General features: G+C 45.2%; 1 protein-coding gene across 10 annotated transcripts in view; it reads right to left on the bottom strand.

Annotated features, from left to right (window-relative positions):
* Positions 1-22746, bottom strand: part of LOC127472607 (arf-GAP with GTPase, ANK repeat and PH domain-containing protein 1) — a 314949-nt gene that overhangs the window by 150959 nt on the left and 141244 nt on the right. For 9 of the 10 annotated variants that reach the window (XM_051791074.1, XM_051791078.1, XM_051791075.1 and 6 more), the window contains exons 8-9: positions 16231-16386; positions 11227-11319 (exon numbers count right to left, since the gene is read on the bottom strand). In XM_051791074.1, the coding sequence (XP_051647034.1) occupies positions 11227-11319; positions 16231-16386 (249 nt within the window). The remainder of the gene's footprint in view (positions 1-11226; positions 11320-16230; positions 16387-22746) is intronic. The other variant, XM_051791069.1, reaches the window with a different exon arrangement.

The following is a 22746-nucleotide window of genomic DNA, read 5'->3' as shown; positions in this document are numbered from 1 at the left end:
GGTTAGAAGGAATCTGAAAGCCCACCTCATCCCACCCCCTGCCATGGGCAGGGACACCTCCCACTAGCCCAGGTTGCTCCAAGCCCCGTCCAACCTGGCCTTGGACACTTCCAGGGATGGGGCAGCCACAGCTTCTCTGGGCAACCTGTGCCAATTATTCCCTTTAAATTCAAATTTTACCTTTAAATTCAAAATATTTAAGTGCTGACATTTGGCCTGGCTGCTGAGACTGTCCTAAAGATGTGCTGATAATTACTGCAGTCAGAGGATTTTCGAAGAATAAAAGCAGGATTAGAGAAAACAGTATTTAAACAAAGGTGGAAGGGTTTTCATAGTGGATATTTCAAAGATCCAAACCAAACAAACCAAACCAGTCAGAGTGCCAAAGTTTCAAACCCCCTCTGCTCCCCCCCAGGCAATATTCCTCCTTCATGCCATTTATTATTTTTAATTTGCTGCTGTCACTTATACTCTGGATAAACATTTCCTCACACGTGTTACATGGCAACAGCACCAATACTTTAAAATTAAACAACAAACACAAAACCACCACAGAATAAAACCAGACCCAAGGGATTCTGGACCACCCCCCCCTCCCTGACTCAGATTCACACACATTTCTCACACAGTTAAAAGGGAGCAAAAGAATGAGGAAAATATTCAGAATGCCCAAAGTTTGCTTCGTTCAAAAACTGAGGCTAAAGGGCTTTAACTGCGTGCTGTTCAGTTTACTCTTTTGATTGCTTTACCACTATGTAAATCAATTTGTTAATGTTCCTTACAAAATGCATGAGCCAGTTATACTGACAAACACACAAAGCTCATTCGTAATTAGCAGTTAATTAGTACCAAGGAACAGATGCTGTTAGAGTTTCAGCAGGCGAACAGGTTCTGTAAACAATGCTTATAAATCTAAATGAATTTATTAACCACAATGCAACTGTCAACGTTTTGCTGGCAACCATACAAATATGGTGGAATCCCCAAAACATCTTTACAACATATTAATAATCACTGTGTCAACCCCAGTCTAGCAGGCAGCCTCTCTTGCTAACTGTCATAAGCTTCCCACTTAATCTTCTTATGTCACTGCTCCGGACTAATTCCTCATGCCCTCGGAGGAAGAGCTCCAGTCAGTCACAAAAGCCATTCCAGATGCACATGGATTCACCTCCCACACATGGCAGCTCCTCCAAACAAAGGCATTTTCCCACTGTTCCCTCAAAGGAGCTTCCCCATCAGGCTGGATGGGGTGTGGAAGGGGTCCCTGTTCATTTGGGGGTTGGTCTATGTGATCTTTAAAGGCCCCTTCCAACCCAAACCATTCTGTGATTCTAGGTCTCATCCACTAAAAATAAGGAAAAGCCCATTATTCCTGCTCTCCAGTGTCTGACCACCAGCCAATTTGGAGATCTCCCTCCGTGCCAGCACTGAGCCACTGCCAACCCAATGGATTGCAGGGAGTTTTGGGAGCTCGGAGGGGGTTTAGTTGGATCTCACAAAAAGGTTCTTCCCCCAGAGGGTGGTTGGGCACTGAACAGGCTCCCCAGGGTTTGGTCACAGCCCCAAGGCTGCCAGAGCTCCAGGAGGGTTTGGACAACACCCTCAGGGACAGAGTGGGATTGTTGGGGTGTCCTGGGCAGGGTCAGGAGCTGGACTGGATGGTCTTTGTGGGTCCCTTCCAGCTCAGGATATTCTGTGATTCTATGGTTATAAAACCACACACTCAGCCACTGACTGATGCCATTGTTTGGGGTTTAATTACCTGGATAGATGCAGGTGGCTCAAAGAAAGAGACTGCATCTTGTAAGCATTTTCTGCAGCATCCAGACATGATCATCTCGACCACCTCAAGGCAAAGGCTCTGGCCAGGGGCCAGCTGGTGGCCTGGGGGCACCAGTGGAGATCCCTCAGTGCCCTCAGTGCTGTCAATCTCTGCACATGGCACAGAGGTGCCTCTGGGATATATTGCACCACTTCAGCACTGACAAATTCTGATACATTTTTTAAAGTAGTATTATGGCTTTCTTTACTGATGGTCTCTTTGATACCTACATTGCTCTCCCTCATTGCCTCCTCCTCTCCCCCAAAGTACTCTGACACCTCCTCCCCATGTTCTGTCTGACAGGCACTCCAGGATTTGCAGTCCTGCACACAAAACAGGATGAGAACATCTCCAATGTATTTCATTCTCCACAGTTTGAAAAGAGAAGAAAGCCCTGCTTCCTTCCTGCAGGCCCCAGCCCTGCTCACTGCACTGTTACAGGGGCTGAAATCACGGGAGCTGGGGGAGCCTGTTCTCTGCTGGCACCAAGCCCTGGGCAAAAGAACATGTTCATGGCAGAGTCTCAGAAAAAACAAATATTCTCTCACTTCTCTTACGAACAGGGCACTGGAAAACAGATCCTTGACTGGTTTATCCTGAAGACCAGCATCTGCTCCTTTTATACAATAGAGATTCATCTCCCCCCCTTTTTAAAATATTGGTATTTCAGATAATGGAAGCTCCTGCCTTTCTGTTTCTACAGAGGCTGATACATCTTCTGGCATCTCCTCCTCCTTGTTTCCACAGTCTCTCCAAGGATGCTTAACCCAATCAAAATTCTATTCCAAACAAAAGCTGGAATATCTCCTCCTGACTCGTAGCAATGAGTAAGAGTTATAATCACACCTGATGTGTCAGCTACAAACCATCTGCTGGTGGTCAAACCCAGGACTTTGTCCTTATCTCTTTTAAGAAACAATCAGAGAATTACTTTAGGGTAGGATTTAAAATACATAAATAAATAAAGAGAATGAAGCTCAATGACTCTTGCTGGCAGAAATCTATGAGCTCTTATGGCATTAACGTGAATATAACACATTAGGAAACATAAAATGTTCCTTTTTTTTTAAAAAAAATTTGTTTGACCCCATGACTTTCCATCAGTGCCCTACAAGGCACTGTTCTCCTTTGCTCACTTTGAAGGGTGAGTCACTCAAGTAAATGGAATATTATTTTTGAAACTGTGTACCCCCTGCCAAAATCAACACTAATAACCATTTCAATACACTCCATTTACTTATTCCTAAGTAAAATCCAGTAATGAGCAGAACAGCGTGTTTACCATCATATGAAACGTACCACAAAGACAAATTTTTGAGCTGGGAAGAGTTATGAAAGCAAATCTCCCTCAAATGAAACCAGTCCACTCATCCACAAACCACCAGCTTCCTTCCACTACAAGGACCAGAGGCTCCTGTTAGCTCCAAGTCACAGCCATGGGAAAGCAAAAAATATTAATATTAGTAACCTTTTCTCTGAAAAGGTTATTAATATTATCTTATTTATGGATCTTTAAATGCACCTGTGGAGCAGGTGGAGGCTGCTCACCTTGGTCTTGGCACAGCCAGGACTATCACTGTATGACAGTCCCAGGTATTTAGAGATAAAATAAAGACATTTTATAGGATGCAAAACAGAAAATTCATATTTTAGAGACTCTAAAAATATTAGGAGGCCAATTATAATATATATTAGAATATATATATAAAATATATATTAGAAATTCAATCCTTATAAGCGAGAGCGCCAAACTCCATCTGTCTCCTGCAATCCTCAGCTATCTCAGGAAAGGAAACCAGACCTGGACTCCAGAAAGCAGGAGGAAGCAGCTGGATGGATCCAGTGGGACAGACCGATGGACAGCAAGGAAAAAGAGGAATTGCCTCAGTCAGAGGGACTGAGGTTCGTGCCCAGGCCTGCCTGCTGTGGCCAAGGGGCAGCAAGGGCCGTGCCCTTGGACTGCAAACCTTATCCTCAGGCAAGGGCAGGGCTCAACACCTGGGGCTCCACACCTCCAAGAGAGCTTTTTAATGCTATTTCATTCCAAACTCTTAGGACTGCAGCTTTTCTTGGGATGGTCTCTGAAACTCATCAACAGGAGAAACCCACAGACCCAGCTTTGGCAGTCAAATTAAACATTATTCCAGGCAGGTACGTGGAGCCGGGGCCGCTCCTCTGATGTAAGGGCACATTTGATCTAATTGGAAAAAATATTTCAAGTGCACTGGGAATAGTCACTGTTAACTGAATGCAACAACGAAAAAGGAAAAAAGAGCATGCAGACCCCAGGGAATTACCAAATCAATTAACAACTAATTCAGGAACTAATTTCTGTATTGCCTCTTAGCACAAAACTGTATCTTTAATTTCTCCTGCAATAAGCATCACCATGATAGTCCTAACACACTCTGACGCTTTAAATGAGTTTACAAGTATCTCTTTTTGATTGGCTATATAACATTATTTCTTCACAGTTCAATGCAACCACAGCCAAGTGCTCTGAAATATTTAATTATACTGGTAGCGACCAGTTAACAATTTAGAGAACCACAGCGAGTACAAAACATTTTATAACTAGTAATCAGCTAATTAAAAAAAAGCACAGCAAAATGTGTATGTTCTGATTATAAACAATTGCGGAGGAATTACACAGAAGATTTCAGCACTAAGAGTATTTGGCTCCAAACCATAGCCTGGTGTTTGCACAAGCTGATCTGGAGACTGATTACTGTGATTAGACAGACGTGTGACAGAGGAAATTACACCTCACGCTAGAGATAAATAAATCAAACCATGTCATCTGCCAGTTCCTGCTAAATCACATCCTCTCGGAGTTTGGGAAAGCCACTCTCTGGAGACACTGGTGCTTGCAAACAACTCTCTACAAAGCCTGAGCATCAGTAAGCAAAAAACCAAAGCTGAAGTAGTTTTGGTGGATGCTCCTTCCAGAACCTGAAGGAGCCGACAGGAAAGATGGAAAGGGATTTTTCACAAGAGCCTGGAGTGACAGGACAAGGGGAATGGCTTCCCACTGCCAGAGGGCAGGTTAGGTGGGACAGTGGGAAGGAATTCTTCCCTGGGAGGGTGGGGAGGCCCTGGCACAGGTTGCCCAGACAAGCTGTGGTTGCCCCATCCCTGGAAGTGTCCAAGGCCAGGATGGACTGGGCTTGGAGTAACCTGGGCTAGTGGAAGGTGTCCACAAGGGGTTGGGTCTGTCAGTGAATCAGAGGGTTCTGTGCAGCAAGACACAGGTATAATGAAGGCAAGTAGATCCTGGGCTCTGCCTGCCCTCCAGATGTTTGCTGCCATTCCCCTTCTGAAATGCTTGTGGTCCTTACCTGCATTAGCCATTTTTATCTCAAAACACAACCTGATTTTGAACACAGGCAGGAAAGAGAAGCCATGAGATGAGCCCTGGCACTACTGGTTGTAGCATCATCTGTCCACCCTGCTCTTCCAGATTGGTTTTTTCACCCTGTCAAGTCAGATGAATTAAGCCAGCATAGCTGCTAAGATCACTGCTTATTTCTTCTCTCCTTTGGTAGACTCCAAGTAAACATTTGCAGCCAGGAAAGCTGCTGCAAAGAGCATTTATTGTTCATGAGGACGGCGAGTCTCGGATGTGACACTTGCCCCGAGCACTACAGGGCTCTCCTGGTAGTGGGGATGACTAAGGACATCACTCTGCCTGACTAGACATGGCAGATGATCCCTTTTCCAAACCTATTTCCAAGACAGCACCGTGCTTGCTGAAATGCTCCCACAGCTGGACAGACAGCTCCGGGTATTTTAAGGGAAAACAGGTTCCAGGTGGGATGTCCTCTGGTTCAGCGGGAAGGACCGAGGTAACGCAGCGCAGGAATTGTGTAACTGCTGCTGTGAACACCCCAACCAGAGCTAAAAATGACCAGAAAGGGGGTCAGCAAGTAGAAAAGCTCTAGTGAAGCAGAGGCAAGACTCTCCTACACCTGAAGGGAAGTGAGGACAAGTGACAGGTTTTTTATGCCCAGTTTGACATTTGCTGAAAGTATTTTCAAAACAGTTGTCTTTGCCAAGTTTAATGATCTTTTTTTACAAGATTCGGATGTACATTGAGAAGTTCTAGTTCTGTTTATGCCCATCTTGAAGGAAAACTGCAACTTGTGCGTGCAGGAATCAGACCCTTTTTTGTGAAAAGCACATCAGTGATGCCACCCCCACGCCCTGACCTAAAAATATTTGTCATTTTTAGTTCAGAGTAAAATAAAAGAAAAAATACCTAATTTCATTAAGATTACTTTAATGTGCTTAAATATGCCAAGCTGGCAGGCAAAGAAGGTCATCTGAAATATCACCTAAAAGTAAAGCCTGAATAAGATATTCCACTTTCTCCATTAATCCAGCCATTTGCAAACTGAGGGAAGGGAATGGATTCTGAAGTTCACCTTTGCAAGTCATGGATGGCAAATTTTTCACTGTGTCATCAATGTAACATTAACCACTAGAACATTTATTTCTAATCCAGGCTTCAAGTTTGTTATACCTAAAGGGTGCAGGAATCTGGGGGCACAGGAGGTGCAGCACCTCCCCGGGTAAGCCAAGGGTTGAACCAACCTATCAAACACCTATTTTGACCAGTTTTTGGGAAAAGAGCAGTCAAGGTTATATAGCTGGAGTATATAATGATATGAGCATCTGTGATTAAGTGCAAAGGGCAAAGAGAAGAAGGGCTGGAAGCAGAAAGTCAAGGCCAGCTCTTATGTATTTATTTACACTCCAATCTGGGGGATGGGGGCAGCAGAGAAAAAAAAAATCATAAAAAAAAAAGAAAGAGCACACAGCTGCCATCCCAAAAACAGACCTCCCATCTGCCACCCACGATTTGCATGTCACCTTCTCCAGGCTCATTTGTACTTCATTAACTGCCATTGACTTAACAAGATTTATGCAAATGACACCATAGGAGCTCGCTAACTCCCACTGCAATCAAGTGATTATGTATGTACAATTCTCCACAGCAATGAAAAATTAATACATGACAAGCCCCCTCACCGCTGAGTTGAGCTTCTTGCTTTTATTTTTCTTGTTGTGCCTTTTTTTTTCTTTCTAAATTTGAATATGCCCTACTGATAAAGATTTCCCAAACCCACAAAACCCAAAGTTCTCTTTCAAAAAAGTTACAACTCCCCCCCCCCATTCTAGAAAGTCTGGTCCCTTAAACTGTGCACACTAATGTGTGCCTCAAAATATTCTTCAAAATATTCACTCTGGCACCCAGGAATGAGTCTTCATTTCCAGAATAAATGGGTTTGAAGGGAGGATTTTCCAACCACAGCAAACCACTCACTCTAAGAATAGTATCAGCAATGCTACAAAAAAATAACAAATATTTTTAGTTTAAGTGCCTCTTTCTCAGAAGCACAGAACTTTCTATGGATTTTAACTCTGAGCTAATATTGTTCCAGACATTTTCTGACTCCATTTGATTTGTACGGGTTATTTAGTTGGGAATTTTTGTGGTTTTGGAAAAAATCTGGCATCCACAGTTCTCCAAAACTGCTGCTATGGCTGTGCACGCACAAGGTATTGGTACCTCCCCTTGCCTTCCCAAAATTTCACTGACCTTAAGAGTACTTTGGCAGGACTGAGGAGCCACATTCTAAAAACAGGCCTATTTTCAGTGCCTACATTGTGGGGTTCTGCTGGGAGCAGGAAGGTTCCTTGGGACAGTTTTATAGGGCTTAGGCCAATAAAACCATATTTAGCACTGCAGTGAAAAGTCAATTCTAACATGTGGAAAGGACAGACAGAGTAAGAGCACTAACTGTTTTCAACCAGAGTGCTCTGAGTTAAGGATAAGCCCTGAAGGAACAAGGTGTTTCTCTGGAAGGAAATGTGCCATTCACAGTTTGACCTATTCACAGAATTCTGGAATTGTTTGGGTTGGAAGGGATCTTAGAGATGATCCAGTTCCAACCCCCTGCCACAGGCAGGAGGGACATCTTCCACTGGACCAGGTTGCTCAGGGCACCATCCAAACTCTCCCAAACTCTCAGGGATTTCCCTCAAACTCCCGGGGATGAGGGACCAGGAACAGGAATGCAGGAAGAGGTTGCAGCTCTTGGCTTATTTTGACCAAAAGCCCCTGTGCAGGTCAGCAGCTGGGGCCCAGAAAGGCTGTAACACAGAACGAGCAGCAACTCTTCATTCCAGCAGCAACACAGACCTGATCTATGAAAAAACTGTAGCTAAGGACAAACTTCTCATAAGTACATTTACTGCACCTCCCAGAGAACTGATTTTCCCCTGCATTTATTCTGTGCTTTCCCCATCACACACAAAACCACTTGGCTAATATCAGCTCTTCCTCCCCCCCTCCCTGTGCCTCTCTAGTGCTGGGAGAGATTTCATTTCTTTCCTCAAAGCCAGAACATTCCCACTCTCCAAGGGACTTGCTTCGGTTGGGGTTTTCTTGTTTGTTTGGGTCTTTTGTTTGAGTGTGTTTTGGGTTGTGGATTTGTTGTTTCTGTTTCGTTGGTTTTTATTTTTTGTTTTGGGTTGGTTGGTTTTGTTTTGCAGAATTTTTTTTTATTTGTTTGGTTTGGTTTTTTTTTATGTTTAGTTTTATTTGGGAAATAGTATTTCTCAGTTTTGGGAGACCCTGGGTAGAAAAGAACAACACAGAGGCACCACAAAATACACTGAATAACCAAGCCACTGATTTCAACAGCAGAACAGCAAGACTCTTTCTTTTCTATTCCCCCCCCCCTTTTTTTTGGTAATTACAGTTATTTCAAGTAGCAGTGAACTGAGAACACAAAATCCAGTATATATGAGTTCCAACCATAAGTTCCTTTTTTTCAGGCCAGCAGGGGACAAACCCTGGAAAACAGGGTGACAAAGCATTAGAAGGACAAGTCTTTCAGTGATGCAATAAGATCATTCTCCTGTGAATGTTACAGTCTGTATTCAGCTTCATGAAACATCATTTCCCTTCCTACTCCCAAGTGTCCCAAGTAACAAGAGACAAGAGGAAATGGCCTCAAGTTGTGCCAGGGGAGGCTTAGACTGGATATTGGGAAAAAATGTCTTCATGCAAAGGGAGGTGAGGCGTTGGAACTGCCCAGGGCAGTGGTGGAGTCCCCATGCCTGGAGGGCTCTAACAGCTTTGTGGATGTGGCACTTGGGGACAAGGGTTAGTGATGGCCTTGGCAGTGCCAGGGGAATGGCAGGACTCTGATCTTAGGGGGTTCTTCCAACCTAAATGACTCTGTGATTCCCTGACCGATTGTCAGAGAAAACGTGCCATTATGGAAGGGGGTTCCCATCCTAAAAAGCACAACATGCTAAAACTTTTAAGTCAAGAAGTTCCCTTTCACATCCCTCCACCTTATTCGCAGTTAAGGCACGTGAAATAAGAGCCAGCCCCTCTTCCAGAAGGAGTTTCTGCGGCCTCAGAGAAATGTCTGCACATGTGGCACCTGGAGAGTCCACCGGGAGCAGCCGTATCACAATGGAACCTGGGCCACCTCTACCCACAAGCCCTCCCCAAATCCCTTCCCTTGGCATCCAAGAACAATGTGAAATCCCACATGGAACAGCCATCCCACAGCACTGCAAACCACCCAACCTCCCCGAACCCTGACAACAGGATGGGTCTGTCGACAACACGCGTCAAATCTGTGCAGATAATTGCTTGTACGTGACAAAATGGAACCACCACAACTGGGATTAATATAATTAATAACAAGCAGTACACATTCCCAAAAGATTGGTCATATTTAGGATACAAGCAGGGTTGCAGGGAGAATTTTTCCTAACAGAAATTCGAGAGATTGGAGGGGTACTTCATTCCAACGTTGCACTGTGGTGCAATCACACTCACAAATGTTTATCTTACACTGCTCTTCCTACGAGTTCATTTTTAATCAGATTCATTCCATACAACAGCATTTCAGAAAAGAACAGTACATATGCCTGGGATATTGGCACACGTATTCCTCAGTTTGTCACTCTCAGCTGCACTTTTGTTTAATTAGCATTCCCCAAAAGAATTCCAGCCGGTCTAACCCATCCTGTACCATACCAACACTGTAGGAAAATAAAATTGCAGCTTGTTTTAAATGCCTGGAATCTCCTCCCCTGGATGCAGAGCCAAATACTGAGCTTTTCTGCTTTCAAACTGCTCTTCTGGATTGCAGCGTGCTTGATTAAAATCTGCCTACTAGAGATTCACACACCACAGCATTTTTGCTGCCTGATGGTCCCAAAAGGTCTTTTGAAACAACTGGAAGAAGAGAAATCACTGCTGATAATTAAGGGTACAAAATCATCTCCCCCTCACACCCAGAAATAAAAGAGGAAAAACATGAGACACTCCAAAATATGTAAAGCCACCTTCACACAGGAGACCTAGGGCTACCTGGCAGGGACTGAGGAAAGATCAGGAGAGGCAAGTGAGCCTCTGGAGGGTAGGACAGGCACCAGAACACCTGGAGAAACCGTGTGGGAAGGAAATCAGCTCCCTCCCCTGAGCGCTTCTCTCCAGCAAGGCAACTCAGTAAATACTTGCAAACACTAACAGAGAAACTACTCGTGAGGCAAATATCAACCACGTGGACTTGGTGTCATTTCATTTGAGAAAGCAAATCCCCTCATTCCCCAGACACTTGCTATCTAACACTGGCCTTGCTTTTGCCTTTCAAAGGAGCGTTCACAGCTCCAATTTAGCGTTCTGGGCTAATGAAAGCGTGTCCGGGCCAGCAAAACAGACCAAAACAAATCCTCCAATCCAAGCCCTGTTGTGTAATGAGAAAGTTTAATTAAGGCCACCCATTACAGCTGTAAACGTTCTCTTATATAATAAGGTCTAAATGAAACTGAACCTAATCAAAGTTACAATTCCTTCATTAGCAAATTACAAACAGGCGCGCGCAGCTGACACACCGGCCGTGATTACCGGCACTAATTGCCTCGCCGGCGCGGACCAGCCTGGCCCCGCGTTCAGATGTCCGTCTGCGGCAGCAAATTAGGGCCGCATCAGGCTCTTGCTCCATCACAAGGGGCTCTTGTGGAGCGATGTGATTCACCCTGAGCCCGGCAGCACTCGGCCCAATCAAAGCCCGCTACAAAGGCGGCTTTGAAGGCAGCCCAGCCTGGAAACGCGCTCCATATGCAGGCCGGCAGACTGCACTTCATTAGGCCTGTTGTCACATTTTCCCCCTTCTTATTCTAATGATCCTATTTTAATACACACAGGAACCTCTCCTAATTGATGTCAAGTGAGTGACTTCCACATTCATCACCGGAGCACATCAAAGGGTGCCGGGCGCGCGGCCCCCGCCGCCGGAGTGTGTGAGACCCGAGGTGTGGCTCCCAACTCTGGGAAGCGGCACAAAAAAACCCGAGTGTTTCGGCATTACCTGTTTAATTGGGATTGCGCGGCCGCTTCCAATGCTGTCTGTTCTGCTCTCCAGGACCTTCTTCTCTTTGTCTGGGTCACTCCCTTTCCGAGACTGCAGAGCAAAAAGAAAGTTTGTGCTCCATTAAATGCAGCAGGTTCACACGGAGGATGCTTTTTTTTTCCTTTTTTTTCCAAGCAATTAAAATATAATTTCACACATAAATATAGACTCGAAAGCCGTCAGATGAATCTACACAAATACGAGACCATCCTAAAATCTGAATAAATAAGATACCACCCATAAATTTCAACCATCCACTAGTTTGAGATGTATTCGGGTTTAAAGAGTTACACTTTCAGTGTCTGAAGACCCAGTAGATCAGAGGACACGTTTCTGAAGTTTCCAACAGTAGCTCCGATGAGGAATGAAAGTTCCAGCTCCTCATTAAAAAAGTTGAATCTATCCATGCATACATTTAACTCACACCTGTGTGGTTCTTAGAAACGTTATCAACTATTTAGAAATACAATTTTACAATGCCGGTTTTGATCACACTGACTTTAACTTATTAGTTCTTTCTGCTTTGGGATGGTTAGAAAGTTGGAACTGCAAGAAAAGGTGGGGATTGATGCTGGGAAAAAGTTATTTGAACACAACGTGGGAAAAAAATCAGCATGAGGTGAATTTAATCAATGTTTAAACTGGAATTGCTTTCTCTTGGCATTCCATAAGGCTGGAGCTGCTGCAGGAGTAGGGTCACAGTGCTCACCCTCCGACTTTATCGAGTTGTATGGGATTTTAAGCAGATATTCAGATTGCAGCCCGTTATTGCCAAAGAACACATGGACGTAATGATTTTGACAGATTTATTTTATTACAAAAAGAAGACCTGAGAGTCATCCTCCTTAATAACTGAACTGACAAGTGACAACTTCACTCCATTACTTTCCAATAGGAACATTACTCACACAATATCGAAAATGAGAAAACATTTTCATGTGCTTTTCAACTCGGGAGATGATACATGAAAGGAGCCCATTTGTGATGTCCAGTGCCACAATGGGGAGTTAATGAAAACCAGGGCGATGCTTCTCATTTTCAGCGGAAAGAGATGTCTGAAACACTGAAATCGGGAGGACAATGAGGACGGTGCGTCGCTAATACCCATTTTCCATATTCCACGGAGAAGTGGAAGGAAGAACAAACCCCCGGAGCAGCTGCCTTTGGGCAGGAGAGGAGGGAAGGGGAGGGGGAACCCACGGAGCAAGACTTCAAGTAGCAGCATTCTAAGAACACATTTACCCAGCGGGGATCCCGTGCTGCCTTCCCCGCTCCGCCGGGAACGGGCTCCTCTCACCAGTTACTATGGATCGGGGCAATGGAATGACGTGCCGGGGAATTAAACAAAGAATAAATGAAAGAAAGCAAAACAAGTGGGAGGGATGAAATCCAATGTGCAGGATAACTATTGTTCCCCGTCCTTCAAGACAGATTTCTGACTCTGAAAGTGCCACTTCCCAAGAATACGAGGCAAAACAAAGCTTCAATGGGGCAAAGAGCCCGTAAGTGACATTGTAAAGAATCTCAGTGAAGGTATCCAAATCCCTGGGAGGGGAGTTGTCAACTTGAATGTTTCTTTTTTATCCCATTTTTTTAAAAAGAAAGGAGCCTGCCTCTGAAATGCAAGCTGAATATCTATGTGCTTGTTTTCACTTTTTGGTTTTAAATCACCCCGTCTTCCCTTCCGTGCAATAACTGCATCTGGAAATAACACACTTGCACATGGAAGGGAAATATCTACGTGTAAAACATTGTCCAATGGCAAAAGTATAGAAACGTAGGGCTTTCTGTTAGGCAAATTCTATTCTAGCTGCTTGTAATCACATTTTCCAGGGGAGAATCTTAGCAGGCTCTGCTCTTTATAAAGACAAATCGCACAGTGAAACAAAGATCTGGCCTGAGCTTTTATGCTTTTGTACCTACGACACACACGATACATCTCACATCCCACAGCATAAAAAAACCAGACTCTACACCACACTGGATCAACACTTGTTAGGGCTTTTTCTGATGGCATATCTACATGTTAAATAGCTCTGTTTAAAACTTCATGCCAGAGAACCAGAAGAAGTCTGGAAAAATTAAAACACCTGCGTGAATATCAGTTGACTGATTTCCCCTTTGCACTGGAATTCATACACAGACTTAATCGGTGTAAAACTTGACCCAAATATGGGCTATGGAGTGAGATTTAGTTCCAGAGGGATAAAGTGTCTGAGTTTGGGCCCAACCAGACCCAGATCAGCAGTGCAGAACACCCCAAAAGTAAGAATCCTGACCTCTAATAGCAGACACTGAGACAGAGAGTTTAAGTTTGAAAAAACTCCTGCAATTTTGTAAATATATAAGAGAGGTAATACTGAATATGAGAAGGGAGATGCACCTTACTGTCCCAGAAATTCCCTCACCCCACATAGGATCAGACATACTTACAATCAGTTCCTTGCTGAAGTGGACCCCACAGATGCAGTTTAAATCTCCACCTGCCCTACACACTATTATTTAGTGATCCCTGTTATCGCACTGCCCCCAAAAAAGGACATTAACACCTCTGCTAATATTTGATCTGTTTTATCACCTAAGTGAAAAATCAGCTGCTGCAACAATAGCTTTACAACAAACATTAATAATCAAAGCCAAAAACATCAGATGCTGCATTTAACACACTTAACGTGAACGTGCCTTAAAATTCTCAAACACTATTCCAACTCAAAAACTGTCATTAACAGAAATCATATCCGTTTTCTACTTATCACCATTTTCTTCCAACACTAAAAGATCTGTAGGTCACTAAACAGATTACCTGTGCTAGATAACAAGGGGTAACTTGCAATCATTAAACAGAAATACATTTGATTCTGTAAATGATAAAGGCATAAGCAAGTTCAAGGCTGGGAAGAGAAGCACAGCAAGAAATCCAGAGCTAAATATTTTGATTACGCACTCTGTTCATAACTACACAGAAAATACTGGTCATCTGTTTATTCAAGTAAATAATCCCAGGTCATCACCTGACTGATAGAGCACAAAATCTGGGTTGCAGCAGGGTGGGTGTTCAGTACTTCAGGACAGAGACTACAGGGCAACTCACTACACAGCCTTCAACACACCCAGATCTAAAAGTCAGAACTAATTCTGAAAAGTCAAATTATCATCATTATTTTTTCATGAGACTTGTTTTTGCTCCAGTTTTCCCCCAGCTATCTGACATTGGGACAACTCTCAACACCCTCCCGTACTAGTAAATTTGGCTCTCACTATGTTATTAATTACCACAGACCAGAGCTTTGGTCTATTTATTCATGGCTGACTTAACATTCTTCTCAAATCTCTTCTATGATTCACTTCCTCAAATCTACGCTTGCTCCAGATTAAAACAGCCCCAAATTCCCCAGTGTCACCTCCACCCCTGGAGCCCTGACAGTGTTTAGTTCATCCTTCAGCCTGGGCCTGCTCGGTGCTGCTTTTGAGGGACGCGGTGGCTCCCAGCCCTGCCCAGAGCTCTGCCTGGGCTGGTTTCTGGGCTCACACTGACACCTAGTGGGGTTGGGAACTCCGGAGTATTCCCAGCGACGGGAAGAATCCACGGCACCGCGCTCAAACACCGGCGTCCACGCTGGGGGCACCTCCTCACACGCCACTCACTTCAGTGCTTTGCACCCAAACACAACCTGTGCGATTTTCTCTCCTTTGTGGGAGCCGAGGATCCCATTTCACATCCAAATGGCCCTGCTGGGATGGACACAGGATCCCAGGGGCTCTGTGCTGTCACTCTGTGCTCCGAAACGGCACCGAAACTTTCTACGCCATAAAGGCCAAGAGCTCAGGTTTTGTTTAGAGTGTGAGGAAATGGTTTTATCCTTTTTGTATGTGGGAAGTGAACATGGCAGCACCTCTGGAATAAAATACATCAACTCTTTGTGATGACAGCGAGGCTGTGCCTTTCTAAGCTCAACTAATGTGCACCTTCAATCACCAAGGGACTTGGTCGTGAGCCCCCAGGGACTGTGAGTTTGCCATAAAGCATGTTAATTGTCAAAGAACTGCTTACAAACCACAATTACACACTCAACACCATCCCAGAGCTTTCAGCAAGACTGCTAAACTAAGGGAACCATCATTCAAGGCTTCATTATCACTTCCCAAACTACTTCTGCATAACAAAGATCTCTCATATTGCACCAGACATTTCTATCCGGTACTTTTTTTTTTGCCTCTCAGTGAAGCAAAAACCAGGTAGTTTGGGAAGAAAAAAACCCCAAGATATTTTACTCTCCACCATCTCTTTTTAACTCTAGAAAAGAAAAGTGGGTTGATTCTGTGTAGTAGTAAAAGTAGCATGGGGTAGTTATAGAATGGTTTGGGTTGGAAGGACCTTAAAGCTCATGCAGTCCCACCCCCTGCCATGGGCAGGGACACCTTCCACTAGCCCAGGTTGCTCCAAGCCCCGTCCAACCTGGTCTTGGACACTTCCAGGGATCCAGAGGCAGCCACAGCTTCTCTGGGCAACCTGTGCCAGGGCCTCCCCACCCTCCCAGGGAAGGAATTCCTTCCCAATATCCCATCTAACCCTGCCCTCTGGCACTGGGAAGCCATTCCCCTTTGTCCTGACCCTCCACTCCAGGCCCTTGCCCAAAGTCCCTCTCCAGCTCTCCTGAAGCCCCTTTAGGCACTTGAAGGGGGTCTAAGGTCTCCCTGGAGCCTTCCCTTGTCCAGGCTGAGCTCTCCCAGTCTGTGTTCCCAGGGAAGGCCCTCCTGTGTACTCCCTGTACTGAATTCCCATTCAAGCCTCAAACAGACCCACCCAACGTTCACCACAGAACGGTTTCGTTTCCAAGCCCACAGATCCATCTCAACACTCCTGTGTGGGTTAGACCAGCCCAGCTCCAGAGGGCTGAAGCTCAGGTCACCTCCACAGCAGCACGTACAGCTCAGCACCAGTCCCTCCCTTGGCTCACTCACCGTGAAGAGGTTGGATCGGCGCTTGGACTGTTTACGGACAGGAGTTGGAGTGTTGGCAGTGGGAGGAACATCAATCCGCAGCTCCTTCTGGCTGGTGCTTGGAGTTGATGGGACAGAGGAGGAATAATCACTTAAACTCCCTCCTCCATTACTGGTCTGCAAGGATTAAAGTGAGTTTTAAACAGTGATACACTGCTTTCAAGCGATTACAATCCACAGCCGTATCTTATTTACTCCTGATTTATGCAAGAGCAGCCAGGGCTCAGGAACACGGGGCTGTCCTACTGCCACTGTTCCACACATTCCCAGACACATTTGTATGCCAAGCCTTTACATATTTTCCCTGCCATTACTTTTTAAACACTTAGATAGCTCTGTTTACACAGCAGGTACATTTTCATTCTACACAGTGTAATCTTCACTGGGTGCCACCAGTTTCATTTGTTTTCTAGTGTACGAGTAAGCAAAACCTTGGGGAACATCTTGAAAATCTGGTTTTCTACTTCAAAATTACTACTCTGACTCTAACCCAAGAGAAAATACCCAGTGCCACGGAGCTGCATAACAAGTTAGTCCTAGCCTGGAGACATCAGATTACTGAGAGCTCATCAAGAAAATGAAAATACTTCAGCACTGTAAAATGGTTACTATGGGGTCAGATAGATCCCAACACGTGTAAGGAATCACAGAATCTCCTGAGCTGGAAGGGACCCACAAGGATCATTGAGTCCAGCTCCACAGGATTTGCTGAGGTCACTGGTCAAGAGACACAAAATTTTAGAAGGACCATATTCCAATTTATTCAAAGTAGCAGGAAGTGCAATGTTACATCTTGGTCCTGAAAGAAATAAAGCATTGAGCCTATAAAACAATTAATGAATTGAAGTAAGAAATTACTAAAAGCAGGATGGTGAGGAAACTGGATAGAATGGAAAGGACCAAAAGGTGATTAAGAACAAAGTCTTAAGTTAAAAAAAGATTATTACACATAACATGAGTACTAAAAATGGAAGTAGTCAGGAAAGACAAAAGGGTCAATTTTTCCCTATCAGATCCAATTACACCCATTGAGGACATACTGTATGTGCTGAGGGAGGAATGGGGCAGGTCAGTGGAGGAGTAGCAGTGGATGAAGGGGTTGGACAACGTGTAACATGCAAATTTTGGGGGAAATAAAGGTCTGGGATGCACACGAGACACAGAAAGAACATCTGTAAAGCAGCCAAGTTTCCTAGAGGAATGAAAAAAGATAGTGTGGGAGTATTTCCAGAATGGCTGAGGAGAAGGATGCCTGATGGGACTTCTCCTACACTCCCTGGGGGTCAGCATATGGATTAGGATCAGAATTCCAAGCAGTCAAGACAGTACCTCTGAAGGAGAACCATGTAGGAAACACTCCCTTATACCACCCAGTTGAAGTATCTTTTCATGTTTCAGATCCTCTTCTGATTTTTCCAGCTTTCCAAATTGCCCTTTTTAAATTCAAGGAGTAAAGGATAAGGAGGAAGAGGCATGAGACAATCAGGTCGTGTTTGGGCTGAAGGGCCAACCAGAGCAGATGGAAATGCCTTCCCTTGTTCTCAAACCAGTGGACATGAGGAGGGTGATACAGAAGCCTTGTGTTTTTTAACTAAAATCACCAGATTTCTACTCAAAGTGCCTATTTCCCTGGTAGCGAAAATGAGGGATTCTTGAAAATTTTACCTTCTTAATCCTTCATCAATTTACAGTGTCATTTTATACTTTTTGGAGCTGTCCCCTGGATTTATTATGATTTATTTTCCAAGAGTGAGTAACTCCCAAAGGAAAACACCTACATGTTGGGCATTCTAGGCCCCAAAGACACACATTCCTCTACAGACAGGTTCTATAAAAGAAGCCCTGCAGGAAATGTTTCTTTTGACCCAAACCAACCTTGCTTGATTTCCAGCTTTGTAAATAAGGTTCTGAGCTGATTTCAAAATAAGTCACTGGCTGGAACAATGAAAAACACAAACAAAGACATGGAAATCATATTTATAGAACCACAGGATGGTGTGGATTGGAAGGGACCTTAAAGCCCATCCAGGTCCACCCCCTGCCATGGGCAGGGACACCTTCCACCAGCCCAGGGTGCTCCAAGCCCCGTCCAACCTGGCCTTGGACACTTCCAGGGATCCAGGGGCAGCCACAGCTTCTCTGGGTAGCCTGTGCCAGGGCCTCCCCACCCTCACAGGGAACAATCTGAAATGCTTGTTTTAAATAAATATTAGATTACTTAAAAATAACCTTGTAAATCCAAGAGGATTGTGATGCATATGGCAACGTTATTAAACATATTAACATTCTTCCTCCAGTTTTCATTTTGCAACTCCATGAAAAGGCAGAAGGAACAGCTACTTAAGCAATGTAGTCTCTTCTCAAGTGCCCAAAACACTGCAACAGAACATTTCATCCCAAATGGCCCCTGCTATAAATAAGATAATTGTTCCCTACTATTTAGTGCTTATCCATAATCAGGTCTCATGTACAATAAAACAATGGATGATCAAGCTGACTGCACTTGGCTTTTAGTAGTTTCATTTACATATTTAGACAATCATATTGAAGTAAAAACTGGATGGAGGTACAGTGCAAGCATAAATGATGCATCTCTACAGGTTTGCAACAGGTAGTAGGGAGCGAGGTTGCGTGCAAGCAACAGCTGAGGTGCAGCTTCGTACAGTGGACATTAAGCTCCACACCCTTCTCAGGAATAATGCAAATCTCCTGGGAGAGTGACAAGATAAATTCAAACCTCTTGGGAGAGAGAAACACAATTCTGACACTGCAGTCCACATGTATGAACACTGAGGGGCTGGAGCGTGTGCAGGGAAGGGAACAGAGCTGGGGAAGGGGCTGGAGCAGCAGGAGCAGCTCAGGGAGCTGGGGGGGCTCAGCCTGGAGAAAAGGAGGCTCAGGGGGGACCTTCTGGCTCTGCAACCCCCTGACAGGAGGGGGGAGCCGGGGGGGGGTCGGGCTCTGCTCCCAGGGAACAAGGGACAGGAGGAGAGGGAACGGCCTCCAGCTGTGCCAGGGAGGATATCAGGTTGGATATTGGGAAAATTTCTTCACCAAAAGGGTGGTCAGGCCCTGGCACCTACAGGGGTGTTTAAAAGCCACATGGATGAGGCACCTGGGGACATGGGGCAGTGGTGGCCTTGGCAGTGCTGGGTTAACATCTGGACTCCACGATCTCAGAGGGCTTTTCCAACCCTAATGGCTCTGTAACAATTTTGCAGGTGACTTTAGCACTCAGCACTGAGGGAACACTGTGCAGCCCAGGGCAGAGGTGGTGCAATGTTTAAGGTCCCTCTGTCACAGTGGAACACACATAGTGCAGGCAGATGTGGAAACATGGGGCCATTTCAACCTCCTCTCACAGCAGAACATAAACAGCTGAACTCCAGGAAAGCCAGCAAGTGTGAAAATGCATGCAGACTGCAGATTTCAAGGAATTACTTCTACTGGTAAATAATCCTACCATTTTTACCTTCAAAACCATAGTTCTCAAGTAAGCTCACACTGCTGGGGATTCCTTGCTGGAGTGTCCACACATCAGTGTCTGGAGAGGGGCCTGGAATCTTTCACACTAACAGCAACTAGAGGTGCTGTGCCAAGGGATTTTCCACATGTTTTTAAAACAGCGTGAACTCCAAAGCCAGGCCCAGCTCCAGGTAACCACTCAACACATTATCCAGGGCCCCTGACACAGAAGGCTCTGAGGCCCAAAGGTGGGGCCCACCTGGGCAGCCTCGTGGTTCTTGGAACCAGATGATCTCCACTTTCAGGGGCTGGGCAGAGCAAAGAGCCCCTGGGAACTGTTGGATATTGACACTACTCTTTTTTAAGTTAATATCTTAAAAATGCCTTCCTGATACGTCAGGTGTGAAGGAGAACTCTTCCAGTCTAGGGATGAGTCTAGGGAAAAAGAATGCCTGTGGGGATTTGTGATGGCAAAGGTACTCTGCTGCTCTGAAATAAGATGTAGCACAGCCTACAAGCACACCATGTCCAGACAAACTGGCAAGAGGTAGCAGGTGGGGGGAATGACGGGTGGGGTAGAGATGTGAAGCACACAGATACACATGGGACTGGTTTGTACTCCCTCAGCGTGCAAAAAGTAAATTAAAGACCTAGTCCAAGATGCCCTGAGGCCAGTAAGGGGCCTTCAATCCACTAAACAATACTTCTTCCTCTCCAAACAACTCAGTCTACCTGTTGGAGTGTTCCAAAAGGCCAGCTGGTGAGCTGTGAGTGGAGCACTTACTGCATCAGACAGATTCACTGTTTCCCAGCAGAATGTAAATGATGCTGCACCATCCTTCTTGTTGACAAGAGTATACAACAGTTCTGTCCACCACGAAAGACAGGACCAAGATCCTTTGCATGCAATCTGTGCTGCCCTGGAAGGCCACAGGTGTGTCTGCAGCAGGTGCACCGAGGTTGTTGACCTTGGGTATCAAGGGTTTCACAGTAAAACCCTCACCTTGACTGACAGATGTGTGTCAGAAGTCAGGAGGAAAACAAAACAGAATCTACTGCAAAGGCAAGTGGACTGTGCCTTTGGAAGAGGAAGCATCTTATTCTGTGAAACAGGTGTCTGGAAGTACACACAGACATACCTGAGAGCGTTTTCTGGAAGGGGATGTGACTCAGGTGTTCACCACCTTGGACCACTGGACACCAGTACAGAGATGCATCCAAATGTACAAGCAAGTCTTTCACAGAGTCACAGAATGGCTTAGGTTGGAAGGGACCTTAAAGTTCATCTTATTCCACCCCCTGGCATAGGCAGGGACACCTCCCACTATCCCAGGTTGCTCTGAGCCCTGTCCAACCTGGCAAACTACTGGGTGGAGAAGCCCTGGTTGGTATTAAGCCTTCGAACTTCCCCCAAGGTATGCTAAGGACTAGCCTGGGTAAGGTGACATTTGCTATTTCTTTTTTTCCTTTCTCTAAAGCCTCAGCTTTTGACTGTAGAGTCATCTGGAGAGTTTGCAGGAGTTGAATCCCCAGGATGATCCAACCAGAGATGGAACAATGTCTGACTCCATGTGAAGAGCTGTGTGTAAGCACTGTCTGTGAAGGCCCTTGCCCCATGGAGAATGTGAGTGGTAGGGCACTGCAACCGCAACGGGTTTGATCCGTGGAGGAAATCTTCAGAGGAGCATCATTACACCAAAAGAGATGTTCCAAAGGGCAAGACACCAGCCAGTCTTCCAGCCAAGATCAGAGATGGCAAATCTTGCCCCAGATCATCTTAAACTTGGAATTGCAGTTGCAAAGTTCTTTTAAGTCTAGGATAAGGATTCAGCTTCCTTCCCTTAAACAAGGTCATACTACCTTTAAGTGCAGCACAAAGGAGAAAAGACATGAAACAGATTTGTGGCCTCTACTTTTAGGCATGACATCAGTCTCAGAAGACAGACTTCTGTGACTGGTGATGCAATTGCCCTGTTAGATAATTATGACAGCAGCAGAGGCAGTAAAGAACATCATTTCAGTTTTACTGAAACAGAATTTAGGGATCCTTACCACAAGAGCTACCCTGCCTTGGCTCTCCCAGCCCTTATCACTGGCAAAAAGTTTGCTGTGTAGGTGAAGCACTTGTCTAGAATTTGGTATTGACTTTCAAACTGGACTTGGGTAGCAAACTGGTGAGCACTGAATATTTGATGTTCTTCATCCAAAAGGGCTTCATTAACAAGGAAAGCACTCCACAGAGAGGGTGAGTCCCGAGCTGGCCAGAGACAGCGGCTGAGGAAACGTGGCCAAGGTCACATATGGCAAGAAAGGGGACAATCTGTCCCATATGGGAACTTGTACTTCCCCAGAAGGTGCCAGGGTTCTTCTGAAGAGCCTCAGCACCTGCTTTAGAAAGGGGGGCTGAACTCCAGCATCCTCTTTAGGGTCATCAACAAAAGCCAGCCCCAATCTGAGGTCGGTATCAGGACTCGGCCTGAGGCAGAATAACTCACAGCAAAGAACTCTAGGAACAGACTGGCATCTGCATCTTTTGGGCTACAAATCAACGGCAGAAGTTACTGCTTTTGGCCAAAAAGCAGACGCTCTGTGTGGGAGAAAGGTTCACAGGTAAAACAAAACCTGACGGGGGTGGCTCAAGGCTGCAACATGACCTTAGAAGACATTGGTATCTATTGAGTTTAGACTGAAAACCACCCTAGGAGGGCTGGGGTATCTGGTATCATTCAGTTCATGACCATCCCAGCTGGGGATGTGCACAGAGATTATCACTTGACACTAGAAAACAAAGACACTGAGGAAGAGGAACACAGGGGAAACACAGGGAGTGTGCAACACACGTGGGTAAAAACTGTGCAAGTCAGAAAATATTGGTGTTAACCAATGTATGTTTCTAAAAATACCATCAAGGTATCATCAGAATGTACAACTGTAGCACACACCCCACTGGGATATGCCAGCTCAGCACACAGCTGAGCGAGAGGAACCACCACAACCACAGCACAGCAAATC

The sequence above is a fragment of the Manacus candei genome, unplaced genomic scaffold (assembly GCF_025592945.1).
Source record: "Manacus candei isolate 608988 ecotype Guabito, Panama unplaced genomic scaffold, ASM2559294v1 h1tg000029l, whole genome shotgun sequence".
In the NCBI taxonomy this organism is placed as follows: domain Eukaryota; kingdom Metazoa; phylum Chordata; class Aves; order Passeriformes; family Pipridae; genus Manacus; species Manacus candei.
The sequence above is the reverse complement of the archived record's forward strand: the minus strand, read 5'-3'. Positions and strand labels throughout refer to the sequence as shown.